This window comes from Notothenia rossii (genome assembly GCF_949606895.1).
Source record: "Notothenia rossii genome assembly, chromosome: 10".
Lineage (NCBI taxonomy): Eukaryota > Metazoa > Chordata > Actinopteri > Perciformes > Nototheniidae > Notothenia > Notothenia rossii.
In genome coordinates this window covers 62,812,752-62,831,365 of record NC_136908.1, presented here as the reverse complement: position 1 = coordinate 62,831,365, position 18,614 = coordinate 62,812,752, and the positions used below count along the sequence as shown (strand labels likewise).

At 40.1% G+C, this 18,614-nt stretch overlaps 1 protein-coding gene across 1 annotated transcript in view; it reads left to right on the top strand.

Annotated features, from left to right (window-relative positions):
• The window catches only part of trhde.1 (thyrotropin releasing hormone degrading enzyme, tandem duplicate 1), a 179,564-nt gene that overhangs the window by 20,367 nt on the left and 140,583 nt on the right, over nt 1-18,614 (top strand). Inside the window, exon 4 of the mRNA XM_079656583.1 lies at nt 1,229-1,502. Within this exon, the coding sequence (XP_079512709.1) occupies nt 1,229-1,502 (274 nt within the window). The remainder of the gene's footprint in view (nt 1-1,228; nt 1,503-18,614) is intronic.

The following is an 18,614-nucleotide window of genomic DNA, read 5'->3' as shown; positions in this document are numbered from 1 at the left end:
TCCCAAATGTAAAGCGTCTTTGGGTTCAAGAAAAGCGCATAGAAATATAAATTATTATAATAATAACAACATTTATGAATAATCTGCCATTTGGAGTTCAGATTGTGTGACTGACTTTTCAATGTGTCTCATTGAGCAACTTAAATCCTCTCTAAAACCATGGTTGCGTTCCGATAATCCAAAAATCAGCTCCTAACGTCTAACCCTATCGTCTATCCCTTGACCTCTGAGTGAAACGTCACGGGGTTAAGGGATAGTGGATAGGAGAATTCAAAAGGACTTAGGAGAAGAGACTGCAGTACTTTAGAGAATCCGACTGCACTTTCACTATCCGACGTGTTTATGATGCGCCAGCGGACGTCATTGTGTGCGTCTGCTGCTGTGGGGAAACTATGGAAACTACAGTCTTCTATACAGCGGACTACAACATGGATGATTAATAAGAACGAGGGACTACTCTAAACTCATCTAGAGACTCTGCACCGTGCTCTGATGCTGTTGCTTTATGCTTTATGAACAATAAAGAAACATATTCTTCATGACCAAAGTTGGAATTGAAATAAAAAAGGAAAGTGAAACTTATGCTCGTCACCCTCTCCCTCCGGTCCACATTAATACAAATGATCCCAATACGTATGATTGTATGAAAATATCTTAAAATCAATACAAATGTATTTATTATAAACGTTAGTCCTTAACACCTATCACTGTGTACATCATTCAAACATCTTTTAAAAGTTGAACAAACCCCACACAGCTCAGTGAGATGTTGACTTTATTTGATCATTTCAGTAAAAACTAACGTTCATATTTCTCTTTTTGATTATAATACTGATGAACGTTCCAACAAAGCACTTTGGCAACTTACCACATACGTTTTAAAATTCTTAATAAGCACCGTAACATTCATGATATAACTTCTCCGTCATAATCGGTTGTGTCCGTGAACTGTTGTGTGACGGCAAATGCTGCAAGGCATTGTGGGGCAGCATTTTCTCCTCTCGTTTCGGTTAGGGAGGTCCAGTGGTTCCTAAGCTAAAGGAGGTTATAAAGGAAGTTTGAAACCTCCTTTCCTTTCATTTGGAGAATTCAAACGGCACTTATCATGGCTGCCACTGAGGGACCTCCGGGTCATTTCACTCCGTTAGGAAGGTTCCTGCTAAATGGACTATTGGAACGCAACCCATGTATTTTACTTCCCACTAACCCTCTTCCTCTTCCTCCCCAGATTCCTGGCGCTGACCCAGTTCAGTCCGATCCACGCCCGGAAAGCGTTCCCGTGTTTCGACGAGCCGGTGTACAAAGCCACGTTCTCCGTGACGCTGCGGCACGACGCTCAGTACACGGCGCTGAGCAACATGCCGGAGGAGCAGAGCGTGCTGGAGGAGGACGGCTCCATCGCCACGAGGTTCAGCCGCACGCCCAGGATGTCCACCTACTACCTGGCCTGGGCCGTGTGCAACTTCACCTTCAGGGAGACCACCAGCGACACCGGGGTCACGGTCAGTGAACGCACCACGTTAGGGATGATGGGGTTCCCTTTAATCTTTTCAGGTTCAAAACGCAAATTATGATTCTTCGACTGATACATGTTTTTGGTGACTTTGTTATGCAACTTCCCCTTCAGGGAACGGTCAGTGAACGCCCCACGCAGTAACAGCTGATTTCCTTTAATGCACCTTTTATAAAATAATGCAGATTTAATGCAGGTTTTATCAGAATACCTTTATTCGTCCCACAGAGGGGAAATGTACTTTTGTTACAGCAGAAAAGAGCCAAAGACAGCTTGATGTTAACTTAGGTCGCATTCACACCAGCCTTGTTTAGTCCGGTTGAATCGAACCCTGGTGCGGTTCATCTGGGTCGGTGTGAACGCAGTCCGAGACCTCTGAAGTGAACTAAACAACCGGACTCTGGTCCGCTAAAAGAGGTGGTCTCGGGCCGCTTGCTAGAAATGTCCCGATCCGATCACGTGATCGGGGATCGGAGCCGATCACGTGATTTTCAAAAGATCGGAATCGGGAGAAAAAAATCGGGGATCGGGATTTTTTTTTTTTTAAATACTTTATTTTTAAATGTTGTATACAATGTTACAAAACAAAAATGACCATGTTCAAGTCTTAAAGTCATCCTGAGGCTTTAGTTTTGGTTTCAAATGACAGAACATCATGTATGTGTTGCTTCTTTGGGGCTTGTTTTCAGAGACCTGGTTGCTTATTTCTCTCAAATCTGGCAACAGAGTGGGCGCAGTGTCTAATTGTAGCAGTAAGCTAACGAGTACTGAAAGCTTTATTTTGTTTTGATCCAATGCTGCACAACTGAACTGATCCAATGCTGCTGTGAAAGAAAGAAGCTATATCCATGTTGGATAGAATATCCAATTTAAATAAAAAAATAACCTTAAGGGACAACTTGAATGCTTTTTTTCTCTTAATGCATTGCATAAAGATCGGATCGGGAAAAATCGGTATCGGCAAATTGTCAAAATCAAATGATCGGAATCGGATCGGGAGCAAAAAAAGGTGATCGGGACATCCCTACCGGTTGCTAGTGAACTCTGGAGCGGTTCATCTCTGGTGTGAATGCAGTCCGCACCAAAACATAGGAATCGTAGTATTTACACGTCACAAGAACGCGGATGTCTCCAAAAATCTTTAGTTAAAGAGTCTTTCAAGACATCCGCGGTTGTTTAGTTAAAGAGTGAAGCAGAATGAAGTGTTGAACAGTGTCCTGTGAAGTAGAATGCTCCGTCAGCTACATAAAAGTAAGAACACCTGTCGTCGGTGAAACGCCCTCCTTACTGCAAAACGTCTCATTATATGTGTTATAATGTTTTTTAACGGACGCTGTCTGATTATATAATCATATGCGCGGGCCGCTAGAGTCTGTTGATCTCCAGATTAACAGCAGCACGAGAATAACCTGCCGAAAGTGCCGATGCTCCATGGCGGAGGCTCCGGTAGAAATTGACAGGATTTGCGTTTTTACCCCCTTAATGTCTGACCAATGGTTGAACAGCATTTCCGAGCACATGACTTGTGTTTAAAGTTTATAGTCCGTTTGAGTTTTGCCCGTGTGAACGCAAACCAAACCTTCTGGAAAATGTAACACACTGTCGTCTGGTGTGAATGCGAAGAAGCATGCATAACATTTTTTTTAAGAGAAAAATAATAATAATAATAATAACACAATTTAAAAATACACTTCCTTTAACAGTTCTGAAGATATTTATATAATAATGCAGATGCAATGCAGGGAAAGCAAAACATACGTGGTTTTTGTGACTTGTCTTTTCTATTACAATTTACACACAGATTTAAAAAATATATCAGAAAGAGGACGATAACATTTAGGTATCTAATCATCTCAATGCACCTCTAGAGAGAAATGTTGCTTTTTAGGCTAAACATGATAGTTTTAAGTGACATTTCTGTGCTCTCAGACACGGATTCAGTTTTACTACTTTTTGTACTTTTTTTCAAATGATCCAATAAAATAATATGTTCAGAAAATCACTTAGTGTTGCTCTTTCTCCATCTCCCCGTGACGACTGCCTCTAGAGCTCTGTAACGGCTGTATTGTCTCCAGATGTTAGTAAGTCGGATAACGGCAGTATTTAAACGGTAATCAAGATCCAACTCCAGATTACTTTGGTATCTTGGGATTAGAGATAATTAACTTCGGTACAGAGAGCAACACGGCTTTCATTTCTTCCTTTTCTCCCAGCTGATCGCTCCTAATATGTGGAAGATAAGCATGCTCTAATTGAATAACACTACTGTAATATTAAAACAAATTCAACACACACTTCTGCCAGTCAGTCAGTCACCATGTGAACTGTGCTTTGTTTTAGACTATATTTCCTAACATATTAGCACGTTCAGCATTAAAGCTAAGCAGAATTAGCCGTTAGCATCTCCTGTTCACATTGTATTCATTGATGTACATTGTACAGACAGGTATCTCTAATTTACTTTAAAACTTAAAAACGTGCTACATCTCAGGCAGGTTTAGCAGCTACAAACAACGCTAGATATAGTGAGTTACAGGGTGTTTCTCAATGTCAAGGACGCTTCCTTGGTAGGACATGTCCCTCCGAGTCGGATGCTTCAGAGGTGAGACAATAATCCTTCCTAGCCTTGGAAAACGAAGAATGGTGGAACAGGCTAACAGGCTAACAGGCTAACAGGCTAACAGGCTAACAGGCTAACAGGCTAACAGGTGTGCAGGTGTGCATCATATGCGAGGCCCCGCCCCTAAATGGAGCGCGATTTCCGCCAAAGATTTGGAAATTGGTCCGTGCGCAAAGCATTGTGGGGATTTTAAGACCGCGGAAGATACACAAGTGCAGCCTCGAAAGTTCCCGCTACGAAGGGCGCCGGCCTCGGTAGCATTCCAAGCATCCTGGACATTGGAACAGTCCTTCGGCGGGACTCGATAACGTAGCATGCTTGAAATAAATGCAATGTAATGTAAAATAGTGGCTCTGGAGCATCCTTCCTCGACATTGAGAAACACCCCCTGAGTGGCTTTGTTTTTGCCTTTATTTCTTAACATATTAGCACCATTGAAAGCTAGCAGAATTAGCTGTTAGCATCTCCTCTATTCATCATAACTATTAATATAGAGACAACAACCTTTGATTAACTTTAATACTGAATAAAACTTAAAAACGTGATAATTCTCAGGCAGGTTCTGCAGTTGCACTTTCCTCTTGTTTCTCTGTGTGTTCAGGGCGTTATCAGCATTAGATTAGAGATAATGATAACGGTGTGAAAGTGAAGGTCGTGCTGAATCTGAAAATATACGTATCGTGTGTGTTCACATCTACCTGAGTCATGGCTCCATACATAAGTGGATTTCTGTCTAATTGCTGTAATTGGACGCTGAGGGTTTTAATTGTAACCCAGCTGCTGCGCTGATAAGCTTCTAAACTACAATGAATGACCTGCAGTCGTCTTTTAAACACCGCACCTGTCCCTTTAACCTCACGAAGTGTCCCTGCAACACAGGGAGATAACATATCAATACAATTAATAATTAAATCTAAAAGTCAAGTAATGCTGATCCCTGCATTTCCGAGCTTCACACCGTTTATCGTGTCTTTTATTCTATGGCCCCTAAAAAACATTAATCAGCTAGTATTCAAAGAGCTTAGAGATAACGACCAAAGAGATATTATTACACGCACTTTACATATTTATTTTTTATATATATATATATACAACAACGTTTTATTTTAATATAAATATTTGTGTTATATTATTTATTTATTTTTATTGCACATTTATATTCTTTTTACGTTTTTAAATAATTTAATTTAATGACATATCTTATTGCACATTTTCACTTTAACTTGTTATGTTTTTATAAATATTTCTATTATATTATATATTTTTAATGCATATTTTTTCTTTACATTTTTTCTTATATTTGACGCTTTATTGCACATTTTCCCCCTTTCTTCCGGTGTTTTTTATATATTGATTAATGGTAGATTTATCCATCGTCTGTGTCTGAACACACACATAATCTCATTATAACAACACTTCCCTGCGAGGAGGCATTAATGGGTTTTCCAGGATATCCCGACGTTCCCGTGTCCCCAGAAGACGCTTATTAAAGCTGATGTTCCAAGATCTGAGAGAGATTAGAGAATAATTGGTGATTCAAACACTTCCTGCTCTGAGAAATATCATTCAGACATTACGCCTTTCATAGAGAGCCCATGAGCACCAAGACAAATAAAGGGATGATATTCTGGACGCTGTGTTGGTCCTAAAGCCATTCGCTCTGTGTTGTGGCTAAAGTGTGTAAACTCGTGAATTAAATCCTCCCAGACTCTGATTAAAAAGTGTGTTTTAACCTCAGAAAATGATCTCGCTCAACCGTCAAATGTTGTTTCCTCACAGGTTTCCCGCCCGAAGTAAGTTACATCTTAATTAAAATCAATCAAGTTGCAAGAAAAACAAACAAACCATTAATCTTACATTCTGTCTTGGTAACGGGAGCGCTGCGCCTGTTACTAACACGCAGGTTTTCCCCGTAAAATGTTCACGAGATGCCAGAAAACAATATTTCTGTTCCTCAAAAACTGTTTAATGACTCCAGAAATCTGAGTTTCAAACAGAGCGTCACACGGGAGAGACTGCTGTGTTTTCACGGAGCTCCGACGTCAAGTTGTTGTTGTTGTTGTTGTTGTTGTTTACCATCTTGCATACGGGCGACATGTTCTCAGAGATAATTGATATGTCTTATAAACAAGATCAGAGACACAGGGTGTTTCTCAATGTTGAGTATGCTTGCTTGGTAGCACACGTCTTCCGAGTCACTTCCTTCAGAAGCGAGGCAAGAATCCTTCCTGGCATTCGGAAAACAAAGAGTGGAACAGGCTAGCAAGTGAGCAGGTGTGCGTCATATGAGAGACCCCACCTTACATGGTCCGCCACAGATTTGGGGAAATTGCTCCGTACTTGGAATTCTACCGAGCCCCGCGTACTTCGTAGCGAGAAATTTCGAGTCAGCACATGTGTAGCGTCCATGGTCGTAAAATCCCCACAATGCTTTGCGCACGGACCAATTTCCCCTCTGTGGTGGAAAATGTAAGGCGGGGCCTTTCATGTGACGCACACCTGCACACTTGCTCGCCTGTTCCACTCTTTGTTTTCCGAATGTCAGGAAGGATTCTTGCCTCGCTTCTGAAGCAAGTGACTCGGAAGACATGTGCTACCAAGCAAGCGTCCTCGACATTGAGAAACGGCCTGGTTGTTTCTCAATGTCGAGTAAAGCTGCTCCAAAGCCACTATTTCAAGCATACTACGTCATCGAGTGCCGCCGAAGGACTGTTCCAATGTCCAGCATACTTGGAATTCTACCGAGCCCCGCGTACTTCGTAGCGAGACACTTCGAGGCTGCACATGTGTAGACTCCACGGTCTTCAAATCCCCACAATGCTTTGCGCACGGACCAATTTCCCCAAATCTGTGGTGGAAAATGTAAGGCGGGGCCTCTCATGTGACGCACACCTGCACACTTGCTCGCCTGTTCCACTCTTTGTTTTCCGAATGCCAGGAAGGATTCTTGCCTCGCTTCTGAAGCAAGTGACTCTGAAGACATGTGCTACCAAGCAAGCATCCTCGAGATTGAGAAACACCCGCTGTATCACCTCATGCCATATCTTTCTAGAAACACCCCTGAGTGTATTGGTTTCATTAACCAACATGAGCTGCATTCAGAACTAAGAAGTGTTTTTTGTGTAAGTTATTTGTTTGACAGGTCTACCTGACATTTAGACGTTTTGCATTCAGGAATCAGCTGTTTTTTTTAATGTTATTTGTTATTTATTTGTTGTTAAATCTACTGGCGATTTTAAGGTCTACATACAATAATGAGAAGGGTTTTGATATTTATATATTTTTGTAGATTTGAATGGAAATGTTAAAATATGTCTTCATGTAAAAATGAGAATACTTTTTTGGAGATTTTAATCATAATAATAATGCATTTTATGTACAGAGCGCTTTTCTAGTAACTCAAAGACACTTCACAAAGTAAATATTCATACAAACAACACGTAGAATACATAAAGCACAGCTGATTATTACGTAACTAAGCGTGTGTGTGTGTGTGTGTGTGTGTGTGTGTGTGTGTGTGTGTGTGTGTGTGTGTGTGTGTGTGTGTGTGTGTGTGTGTGTGTGTGTGTGTGTGTGTGTGTGTGTGTGTGTGTGTGTGTGTGTGTGTGTGTGTGTGTGTGTGTGTGTGTGTGTGTGTGTGTGTGTGTGTGTGTGTGTGTGTGTGTGTGTGTGTGTGTGTGTGTGTGTGTGTGGGGTTTTTGTTGAACGATGTTTAAATCAGAATATTGTGCAGGAGCGTTCAGGTCCTCTGTGTTTTAAAGCGCTCAGATTAAAACCTGTTGGAGCCTGAAGGCACCACAGCCTGTCTGTTTGGAGAGCGTCTTCCTCCTCCTCCTCTTCCTCCTCCAGCTTCATATGTCGTAATGAAACAAAACAAAATGTCTTCTTCATCTCATCTTTAAAACAGATGCTCTGACGGACGCATTCTTCTCCGTCCTCTTTATAGAAAACACTCAAAATAAAAACAGGATGTTCCCGAGCTGCAGAATGATGCAATGTAACATCAGCAGTGTTTCCTCGTGACAGCCGGACGTGGAGAGGAATGTGTTTCTGCCTCGGTGGAAATCTGGAAGACAAAGTCTGGAAAAAGATCTGTTTTACCAAAGCTATTGTAAGACAGGTCTAAATACGTCAAAGGAGAATTATCGACGCAATCTAGTGTTTATTTAATGGTTATTTTAATTTAATTTTTAACCATAACTCTAAATAATTCTACAATTTGATATCAACAAAATATAATTTATTTATTATTTTTATTTATTTAATTTGTATATCTTTCTCCAGTCAAACAAAAAATACAAAATTGTATGCTGATTAATTAAACTTAAAAAAAACTTTTAATTAAATAACTTTGTACATACTGATATACACCTGAACATCAGCAGGAGAAGACTCTTTAAAGTAGAGACACTACACACTGATATACACCTGAACATCAGCAGGAGAGGACTCTTTAAAGTAGAGACACTACATACTGATATACACCTGAACATCAGCAGGAGAGGACTCTTTAAAGTAGAGACACTACATACTGATATACACCTGAACATCAGCAGGAGAGGACTCTTTAAAGTAGAGACACTACACACTGATATACACCTGAACATCAGCAGGAGAGGACTCTTTAAAGTAGAGACACTACATACTGATATACACCTGAACATCAACAGGAGAGGACTCTTTAAAGTAGAGACACTACATACTGATATACACCTGAACATCAGCAGGAGAGGACTCTTTAAAGTAGAGACACTACATACTGATATACACCTGAACATCAGCAGGAGAGGACTCTTTAAAGTAGAGACACTACACACTGATATACACCTGAACATCAGCAGGAGAGGACTCTTTAAAGTAGAGACACTACATACTGATATACACCTGAACATCAGCAGGAGAGGACTCTTTAAAGTAGAGACACTACATACTGATATACACCTGAACATCAGCAGGAGAGGACTCTTTAAAGTAGAGACACTACACACTGATATACACCTGAACATCAGCAGGAGAGGACTCTTTAAAGTAGAGACACTACATACTGATATACACCTGAACATCAGCAGGAGAGGACTCTTTAAAGTAGAGACACTACATACTGATATACACCTGAACATCAGCAGGAGAGGACTCTTTAAAGTAGAGACACTACATACTGATATACACCTGAACATCAGCAGGAGAGGATTCTTTAAAGTAGACACTACATACTGATATACACCTGAACATCAGCAGGAGAGGACTCTTTAAAGTAGAGACACTACATACTGATATACACCTGAACATCAGCAGGAGAGGACTCTTTAAAGTAGAGACACTACATACTGATATACACCTGAACATCAGCAGGAGAGGACTCTTTAAAGTAGAGACACTACATACTGATATACACCTGAACATCAGCAGGAGAGGACTCTTTAAAGTAGAGACACTACATACTGATATACACCTGAACATCAGCAGGAGAGGACTCTTTAAAGTAGAGACACTACATACTGATATACACCTGAACATCAGCAGGAGAGGACTCTTTAAAGTAGAGACACTACATACTGATATACACCTGAACATCAGCAGGAGAGGACTCTTTAAAGTAGAGACACTACATACTGATATACACCTGAACATCAGCAGGAGAGGACTCTTTAAAGTAGAGACACTACATACTGATATACACCTGAACATCAGCAGGAGAGGACTATTTAAAGTAGAGACACTACATACTGATATACACCTGAACATCAGCAGGAGAGGACTCTTTAAAGTAGAGACACTACATACTGATATACACCTGAACATCAGCAGGAGAGGACTCTTTAAAGTAGAGACACTACATACTGATATACACCTGAACATCAGCAGGAGAGGACTCTTTAAAGTAGAGACACTACACACTGATATACACCTGAACATCAGCAGGAGAGGACTCTTTAAAGTAGAGACACTACATACTGATATACACCTGAACATCAGCAGGAGAGGACTCTTTAAAGTAGAGACACTACATACTGATATACACCTGAACATCAGCAGGAGAGGACTCTTTAAAGTAGAGACACTACATACTGATATACACCTGAACATCAGCAGGAGAGGACTCTTTAAAGTAGAGACACTACATACTGATATACACCTGAACATCAGCAGGAGAGGACTCTTTAAAGTAGAGACACTACATACTGATATACACCTGAACATCAGCAGGAGAGGACTCTTTAAAGTAGAGACACTACATACTGATATACACCTGAACATCAGCAGGAGAGGACTCTTTAAAGTAGAGACACTACATACTGATATACACCTGAACATCAGCAGGAGAGGACTCTTTAAAGTAGAGACACTACATACTGATATACACCTGAACATCAGCAGGAGAGGACTCTTTAAAGTAGAGACACTACATACTGATATACACCTGAACATCAGCAGGAGAGGACTCTTTAAAGTAGAGACACTACATACTGATATACACCTGAACATCAGCAGGAGAGGACTCTTTAAAATAGAGACACTACATACTGATATACACCTGAACATCAGCAGGAGAGGACTCTTTAAAGTAGAGACACTACATACTGATATACACCTGAACATCAGCAGGAGAGGACTCTTTAAAGTAGAGACACTACATACTGATATACACCTGAACATCAGCAGGAGAGGACTCTTTAAAGTAGAGACACTACATACTGATATACACCTGAACATCAGCAGGAGAGGACTCTTTAAAGTAGAGACACTACATACTGATATACACCTGAACATCAACAGGAGAGGACTCTTTAAAGTAGAGACACTACATACTGATATACACCTGAACATCAGCAGGAGAGGACTCTTTAAAGTAGAGACACTACATACTGATATACACCTGAACATCAGCAGGAGAGGACTCTTTAAAGTAGAGACACTACATACTGATATACACCTGAACATCAGCAGGAGAGGACTCTTTAAAGTAGAGACACTACATACTGATATACACCTGAACATCAGCAGGAGAGGACTCTTTAAAGTAGAGACACTACAAACTGATATACACCTGAACATCAGCAGGAGAGAACTATTTAAAGTAGAGACACTACATACTGATATACACCTGAACATCAGCAGGAGAGGACTCTTTAAAGTAGAGACACTACATACTGATATACACCTGAACATCAGCAGGAGAGGACTCTTTAAAGTAGAGACACTACATACTGATATACACCTGAACATCAGCAGGAGAGGACTCTTTAAAGTAGAGACACTACATACTGATATACACCTGAACATCAGCAGGAGAGGACTATTTAAAGTAGAGACACTACATACTGATATACACCTGAACATCAGCAGGAGAGGACTATTTAAAGTAGAGACACTACATACTGATATACACCTGAACATCAGCAGGAGAGGACTCTTTAAAGTAGAGACACTACATACTGATATACACCTGAACATCAGCAGGAGAGGACTCTTTAAAGTAGAGACACTACACACTGATATACACCTGAACATCAGCAGGAGAGGACTCTTTAAAGTAGAGACACTACATACTGATATACACCTGAACATCAGCAGGAGAGGACTCTTTAAAGTAGAGACACTACATACTGATATACACCTGAACATCAGCAGGAGAGGACTCTTTAAAGTGATAAAATAATAACATACGTTTCTGACTGTTTGCTTTCCTCCCAGGATGAATCACGTAGCGATTTTAACAACTTTATTCTTTTTTAATGACATTAAATGTCACATTAACATCTTATAATCATAATAAAGGTCACGTTAATGATAATATACTGAGGGTCACATTAAAATTAGATAAAGGTCACTCTAATATTTATGTGATCATTTATTTTAGTTGGACTGCAAAAGACACACTTTTATATGTTGTTTTTATTATAGATTATAACGTTTATTTTTCTAATTCAGCAGCAGTAGATCCCAGTCATTGCAGTTTTCAAAATAAAATCTAAAGTGCGTTGAAAAACAGATCATTAAAAGAAACAGGGCAACGAATTGGGGAGCAAACTTTCTTTTATTAGAAATTATCAAGCTTGCACAAACACAACAAACCCAGCCCTGCTCCCACTGCGTTTCCACGGTGATAGCTCAGCGTGGAAAACAAAATGTTCGCCTGTTTGTGTGTTTGATTGCCATCGTTCTCTCTGAGAGGATGCACCTGCTGTTTGTTTCACATTTACCCCAAAATGTCCCATCAGAAATCAGCGTGATTATCAGCACAAAGACTTCCTGTTGCTCGAGCACTCTCACGATTCACCGTCATGATATACAACTCACCAAAAGTTATAAAAGCTTGTAGTTTCCAAACATTTTGAACTGGGAATTCAAACCTCCGGATGAAAGTGATTTATCCCCCCTGCAGGGTGAATCTCAGGAGTAGGAAAAACATATTTCTGCTTCAAACGATTGATTTTCTGCGCTCCGTTTTACCCCTCAGGACACTAAATATTGTTCCCATTAAACAATGTGAAAAGGAAAAACTTATGGCAGCACACAGGAATGTATGACAGGCCTCAAAACCCTCACCTATACTCACTTATATCTTTTCATTCAGTTTAGTCATTCTGAGTCTCTTTGAAGTCATTTTGAGTCTCTTTGAAGTCATTTTGAGTCTCTTTGAAGTCATTCTGTGTCTCTTTGAAGTCATTTTGAGTCTCTTTGAAGTCATTTTGAGTCTCTTTGTAGTCATTTTGAGTCTCTTTGAAGTCATTTTGAGTCTCTTTGAAGTCATTTTGAGTCTCTTTGTAGTCATTTTGAGTCTCTTTGAAGTCATTCTGAGTCTCTTTGTAGTCATTTTGAGTCTCTTTGAAGTCATTTTGAGTCTCTTTGTAGTCATAGTGAGTCTCTTTGAAGTCATTCTGAGTCTCTTTGTAGTCATTTTGAGTCTCTTTGTAGTCATTTTGAGTCTCTTTGTAGTCATTTTGAGTCTCTTTGTAGTCATTCCGAGTCTCTTTGAAGTCATTCCGAGTCTCTTTGAAGTCATTCTGAGTCTCTTTGAAGTCATTTTGAGTCTCTTTGTAGTCATTTTGAGTCTCTTTGTAGTCATTCTGAGTCTCTTTGTAGTCATTTTGAGTCTCTTTGAAGTCATTTTGAGTCTCTTTGAAATCATTTTGAGTCTCTTTGAAGTCATGTTGAGTCTCTTTGAAGTCATGTTGAGTCTCTTTGTAGTCATACTGAGTCTCTTTGTAGTCATACTGAGTCTCTTTGTAGTCATTTTGAGTCTCTTTGTAGTCATTTTGAGTCTCTTTGAAGTCATTCTGAGTCTCTTTGTAGTCATACTGAGTCTCTTTGTAGTCATTTCGAGTCTCTTTGTAGTCATAGTGAGTCCCTTTGTAGTCATTTTGAGTCTCTTTGAAGTCATTTTGAGTCTCTTTGAAGTCATTTTGAGTCTCTTTGTAGTCATTTTGAGTCTCTTTGTAGTCATTCTGAGTCTCTTTGAAGTCATTTTGAGTCCCTTTGTAGTCATTCTGAGTCTCTTTGAAGTCATTTTGAGTTTCTCTGTAGTCATTCTGAATATCTTTGAATACCTAGGGTCTCTTTGTAGTCGTTTTAGTTTTGTGTCGATATTATCGTTCGTGGCTGTTTTGCACCTTTTTGTAGACGTTTTGTTTCCCGTTATGATCTTTCAGTAACCTGTGGTTGTTTTACCCCTACTCATAGTCCTAGTTCATCTCCTTGTATTCTTTAACCCTCCTTTGTGGTCCTGTTGAGTCTTCTCCTTGTTGGTCCGAAGCCCAGTGATACCCTGATGCTTGATGTACAGTCCAGACCTTGTTCCTCTCTGCTGCCTTCATGTTCTCGCTCCGCCTCTCTCCTCAGTCAACAATCATCACTTTTGTCTTGTTGACATTGACAGAGGGATTGTTATCCTCTCTTCTGTCTCTCTTCATCACCTCCGCGTCTTCTTCAGAGTGATGATCCGATCGGACAGCCGCAGTCTCGGGTCAGCAGTGTTTGATATGGAGGGAGTAGAGACTGTCTGTTGATCTCAAAGTCAAGGATACATATATATACGCCAGCGGGGGGGAGAGAGAGAGAGAGAGAGTGTGTGTGTGTGTGTGTGTGTGTGTGTGTGTACGTGTGTGTGTGTGTGTGTGTGTGTGTGTGTGTGTGTGTGTGTGTGTGTGTGTGAGTGTGTGTTGGTCTCCAAACCCATATCAGTTGCTAAACCATCCATCAAATTACTGTGGCAACCGAGCGTCCGTCACCCCATCCATCATCCAAGGGCGACAGCAAGAGATGTCACGGGCGAGGGGAGAGATAACAAGGGGAGAGGAGAAGGGGAGGAGGGGAGATAAGTAGGAAATGAGGACACTGGAGATGAGAAGTGAGAATTAATTGAGAATAGGGAATTGTGATGTTTTGTGTTTGAGCGTTTATCGGCCCCTGAAAGCCCGGAGTTTGAATTATCTTCAGCTCCGAGGACAAAATGTCACCTTTAGATCTTCTGTTCCTCGTGTAATGGGCTAATTTACCTCTTATCAAGAATGCCTGCACTGGAAACACATCCCTGCTGGGTACATGCTAAAAAACATCCATTCCTACTTCACCTTTTGCTTCTTAAAGTGTTGATGTGTTTAGAATGTCAGCATCAGAAATACTTTATTCGTGCCCGTGAAAACATTTGATTTTGTTAATCCATTTAGGACATTACATTAAATTAATTATTCATATATTTAAACAAATAGGTGTTTAAATGGCAGTATGCACATTGGACCATTACATGACATGTCACTTGTTAGACGCTTTTATCCAAAGCGACTCACATACTTAACACTGTGGGCAATAACAGGAGCAATTTGGTGTGAAGTGTCTCAGGGACACAACGACATGCTGACTGCAGTGGGGTTTGAACCTGAGACCCCCTGATCCCAACACCAACGCTCTATCCACTGCGCCACACACCATAACATAGGGCTGTGCAATTAATCGTATTTGAATCACAATTAGGATTTTGGCCTGCCTCAATTACGAAAAAAAATAATCAAATTTTTATTTTTATTTTGCTTTGCTCGGTTGTGACAGTCCACGGGATCGAACATATTTGATCTAATTTATTTTTATTTATCATATTTATATATGTTTAGTAGCTTGTGGAATTTCGTTCCAAAATATTTGTTGATCTTGTTTATTGGTATTTATTATTTTTGATATTATTTATTTAAATGTATCATTTATTTAATTTATTTTTGTATTGGTTTTTCAGTTGAATGATACGTTCAGGGTAATCAACAGTTAAAAAGATACTGTTCAAATTGTTATTTGTTTTAAAGTTTAATTAATGGATGTTTTCAAAGTCAATGAATAATCGTATTTAATAATCGTGATATCAATTATTGACCAAAATAATTGTAATTATGATTCAAGTCATAATCGCACAGCCCTACCATAACATAACAACAACAACAACAACAACAACAACAACAACAACAACAACAACAACATAAAAGCACTTACAAAAGCTTGAATTACTCTTTTAAATATGTCATGTTTTTTTTTTTCCATCGTTATGCTAAGCTAAGCTAACTCGTTATGCTAAGCTAAGCTAACTCGATCCAATATGGATTCGGAATATGCTAGAATGATGTATATCTGATCCTCAATCAAGAGTCATAGGCATATTTCCCTACTTTTCTATTTCAAGACAACGTTGTCCATATTAGAAGGGAAGTCTGACGAGGCTAATGTGTAGCGCTTCATTTCTAACAGTGCGGGTCATGATTACGGTTTTTGATTGCCACACTGAGCATTTATTCTGCACAGAAGTGATGATCGGCAGTGCTTGGATTGTGGTCATTAAACACTGAGTGCATTCTCACAGGGGCCAATACATGCTCTCCCCTTAATTGCAGATGAATTAGAGGCAGGCTGTTACTGGAGTCTCTTGTCTTTGTTTGAACAGTACTTTATGTTACCTTGTTTTCTGATCGGCTCCATTCTGTGGTGATAATTGTCCTGTTTTTCTGTTAATCTGTTTCACAATAAAAGCTCTGCTGCAGAATGACGTGCCCTCCTGTCTCCTCTCTGAAAGGATGTCACAGAGAGGACAGTGTTTCAATAACATTAGTTTCATTCAAAATGGCAAAGTAGGATCTGGACTTAGTGACAGCAAATGCTATTCCTTTAAAAAGAGACCCAGTTGTTGCTCTGATCGGTCAAATTATTTCATTCACACACCAGTATTGGGGCACTTTCTTCCAGACTGTATTGGTTAGTGTAGTGTCTATAGGATGGATTGACACATTTATACGGACGTTTGTGGTCTCCAGAAAATGAATACGGCTGACTTTGGTAATCATCTGCCTTTCTTCTATTGCCACTATTAGGTGTTGTTTTTTGACATATCTTTAAAATAATGTAACATGTTGACATGAAGATTGGTACATACATTCATGTTCACAAGGGGATGAATCCTAGTGACTTTGGTAATTCTGTGACCAATAAGCAGCAATGTATTGCTTTGACTGAAATAGTATCAGTATCTATTGGATAGTATCCATAGGACCGACTGACACAGCGTTTAGTGTACACATTCAAGGTCCCCAGAGGACTTCACTGATCGTCTGACTGTTTAAAGTGCCACCATTAGGCAGTTATATTTGTTTTGATTGAAATATCTCAATAACTGTTCGATAGATTGCCATCAACTTTGGTAAAGCCATTGATGGTTACCTCGGGATGAATTATAGAAAATGTGGTGATTATCAGACTTGTCATCTTGAGCCATCATTGGGTCAAAGTTTCAATTGAGCACCGCTTTGGTTTGTAAGCAATATACAGCCAAACTGAGGACAACATCAGCATGTTAGCATCACTTCATTCTGTTTTCCTCTCTTTCTGTTGCCAAGCTAGTATTTGAACTCTTTTCTCTTGAATATTAAATTTCATCTGTTCTCCAAGATATGGCTTTATAGGAAAATGAATGGTGAATTTGTGCAAAACACTTGACGAAGAATATTCGCCATATCTTGATTTAAAGACTCCTTCATCCATCCTTATGATAAAATGCCAAACAGAGCCCAGAATGCATTGGGTGAGAGTCAGGAAACACCCTAAACGTATCACCAGAGCGATGAAACATGACCGACAACCTTTCACCTAGGGCCAATTAAAAGTTTCCGCTCCAGCTGTTTTTTAGTCGACTCTTGGCGGTTCAGGTTTAAACCCCGGGCCTTCCTGCAGAACTATCACTGAGCCACCGTGCCGTGGTTTGACTTCAGATCAAGCTGCATATTTCAGCCCTGGGAGGCATATTGAATGTACATATGATGGTACTTTGAAGTGCACGTCACACCAACTCCCCGAAGCAAAATGTAATGCATCTGGTTTCTCCTCGCCTGGGAAACATGACTGAGGAATCCTCAGGAGAAGATTCTCAATTCAGCGGCCGCTTGACAGTCCGCTGAAAGAAACTACGATTTCCAATAAAGCCTCTACTCTCTGAGCAGATATTCACTCTGCGGCTGCCGAGCTCTGAGATGAGTTCAGGTGGAGGGAGGAGAATGAGAAGAGCTTTAAAAGTTAGAATTCTTATTGAAAAATCAGTTCTGCTGAAAACTGAGAGGAGGAACAGGATGGTGACGAAGTGTAGTTTTAGTAGTTGTGTAACAATGTATGTATCATGCATGTCTCTTAATATGAACGGTGGTAGAAGAAGGATTTCGATCTCTTAATGTAAACTTGCAGTTTTATTGGTAATATAGTGTATGGTGCTAACTAGTAGACCCTCCAGAAAAACGCGGGCAAAAATCCTTGATTATGCGATAAAACATGCAGGGTTTTTATGTGATTTTATGCGGTGAAATTGCGAAATATGCGGAAAGTTGCGAAATATGCTAAATATGCGGGAAAAGAATAACAATTTTTTTTAAATATTGGGCTGTCTTATTTATTCTCTCTCACACACAACCTGCCACTAACGTTAAACCCCTTTACTATTCAATTAAACACATTCAATGTTTATTTATTGTAAAATAACACCCCCCCCACACACACACACCCACCCCCCCCCCCCCTCCCCCCACACACACTTCTCCGCCTCATTCTGTTTTCATTTACTCGTTCGTTATCTGACCAGCTTCAATCTTGTAGGCTACTCACTTCGTTTCTTGTAGCCCTCGAAAGAGTTTTGGAGGTTGATGCCTCGGTGAACGTGGGTTGTTTGGCTTTCTTGTCCGCAGCAGCAGAAAGCATTTTCGAATGTTTGAATGAATCAAAGTGGGTCGCCACCGTCGATTTCCTCTTATGCTCCAACACACAGTTGCACGGGGTGCAGAATAGTTTCCCCCCACTTTTTGCCCGGTCTTTAGTAGAAATGTTCGTTGGTAAATGAGCTCTATACAGTGATGTTTACATTCTGTGATGCGCGAGCTGATGACGTCACGTCAAGACGAGTTAACTTTTTTTTCTTCTCAACTTTGTCTGGAAAAATGCGGGGATTATGCGGCCTTTTAAAAA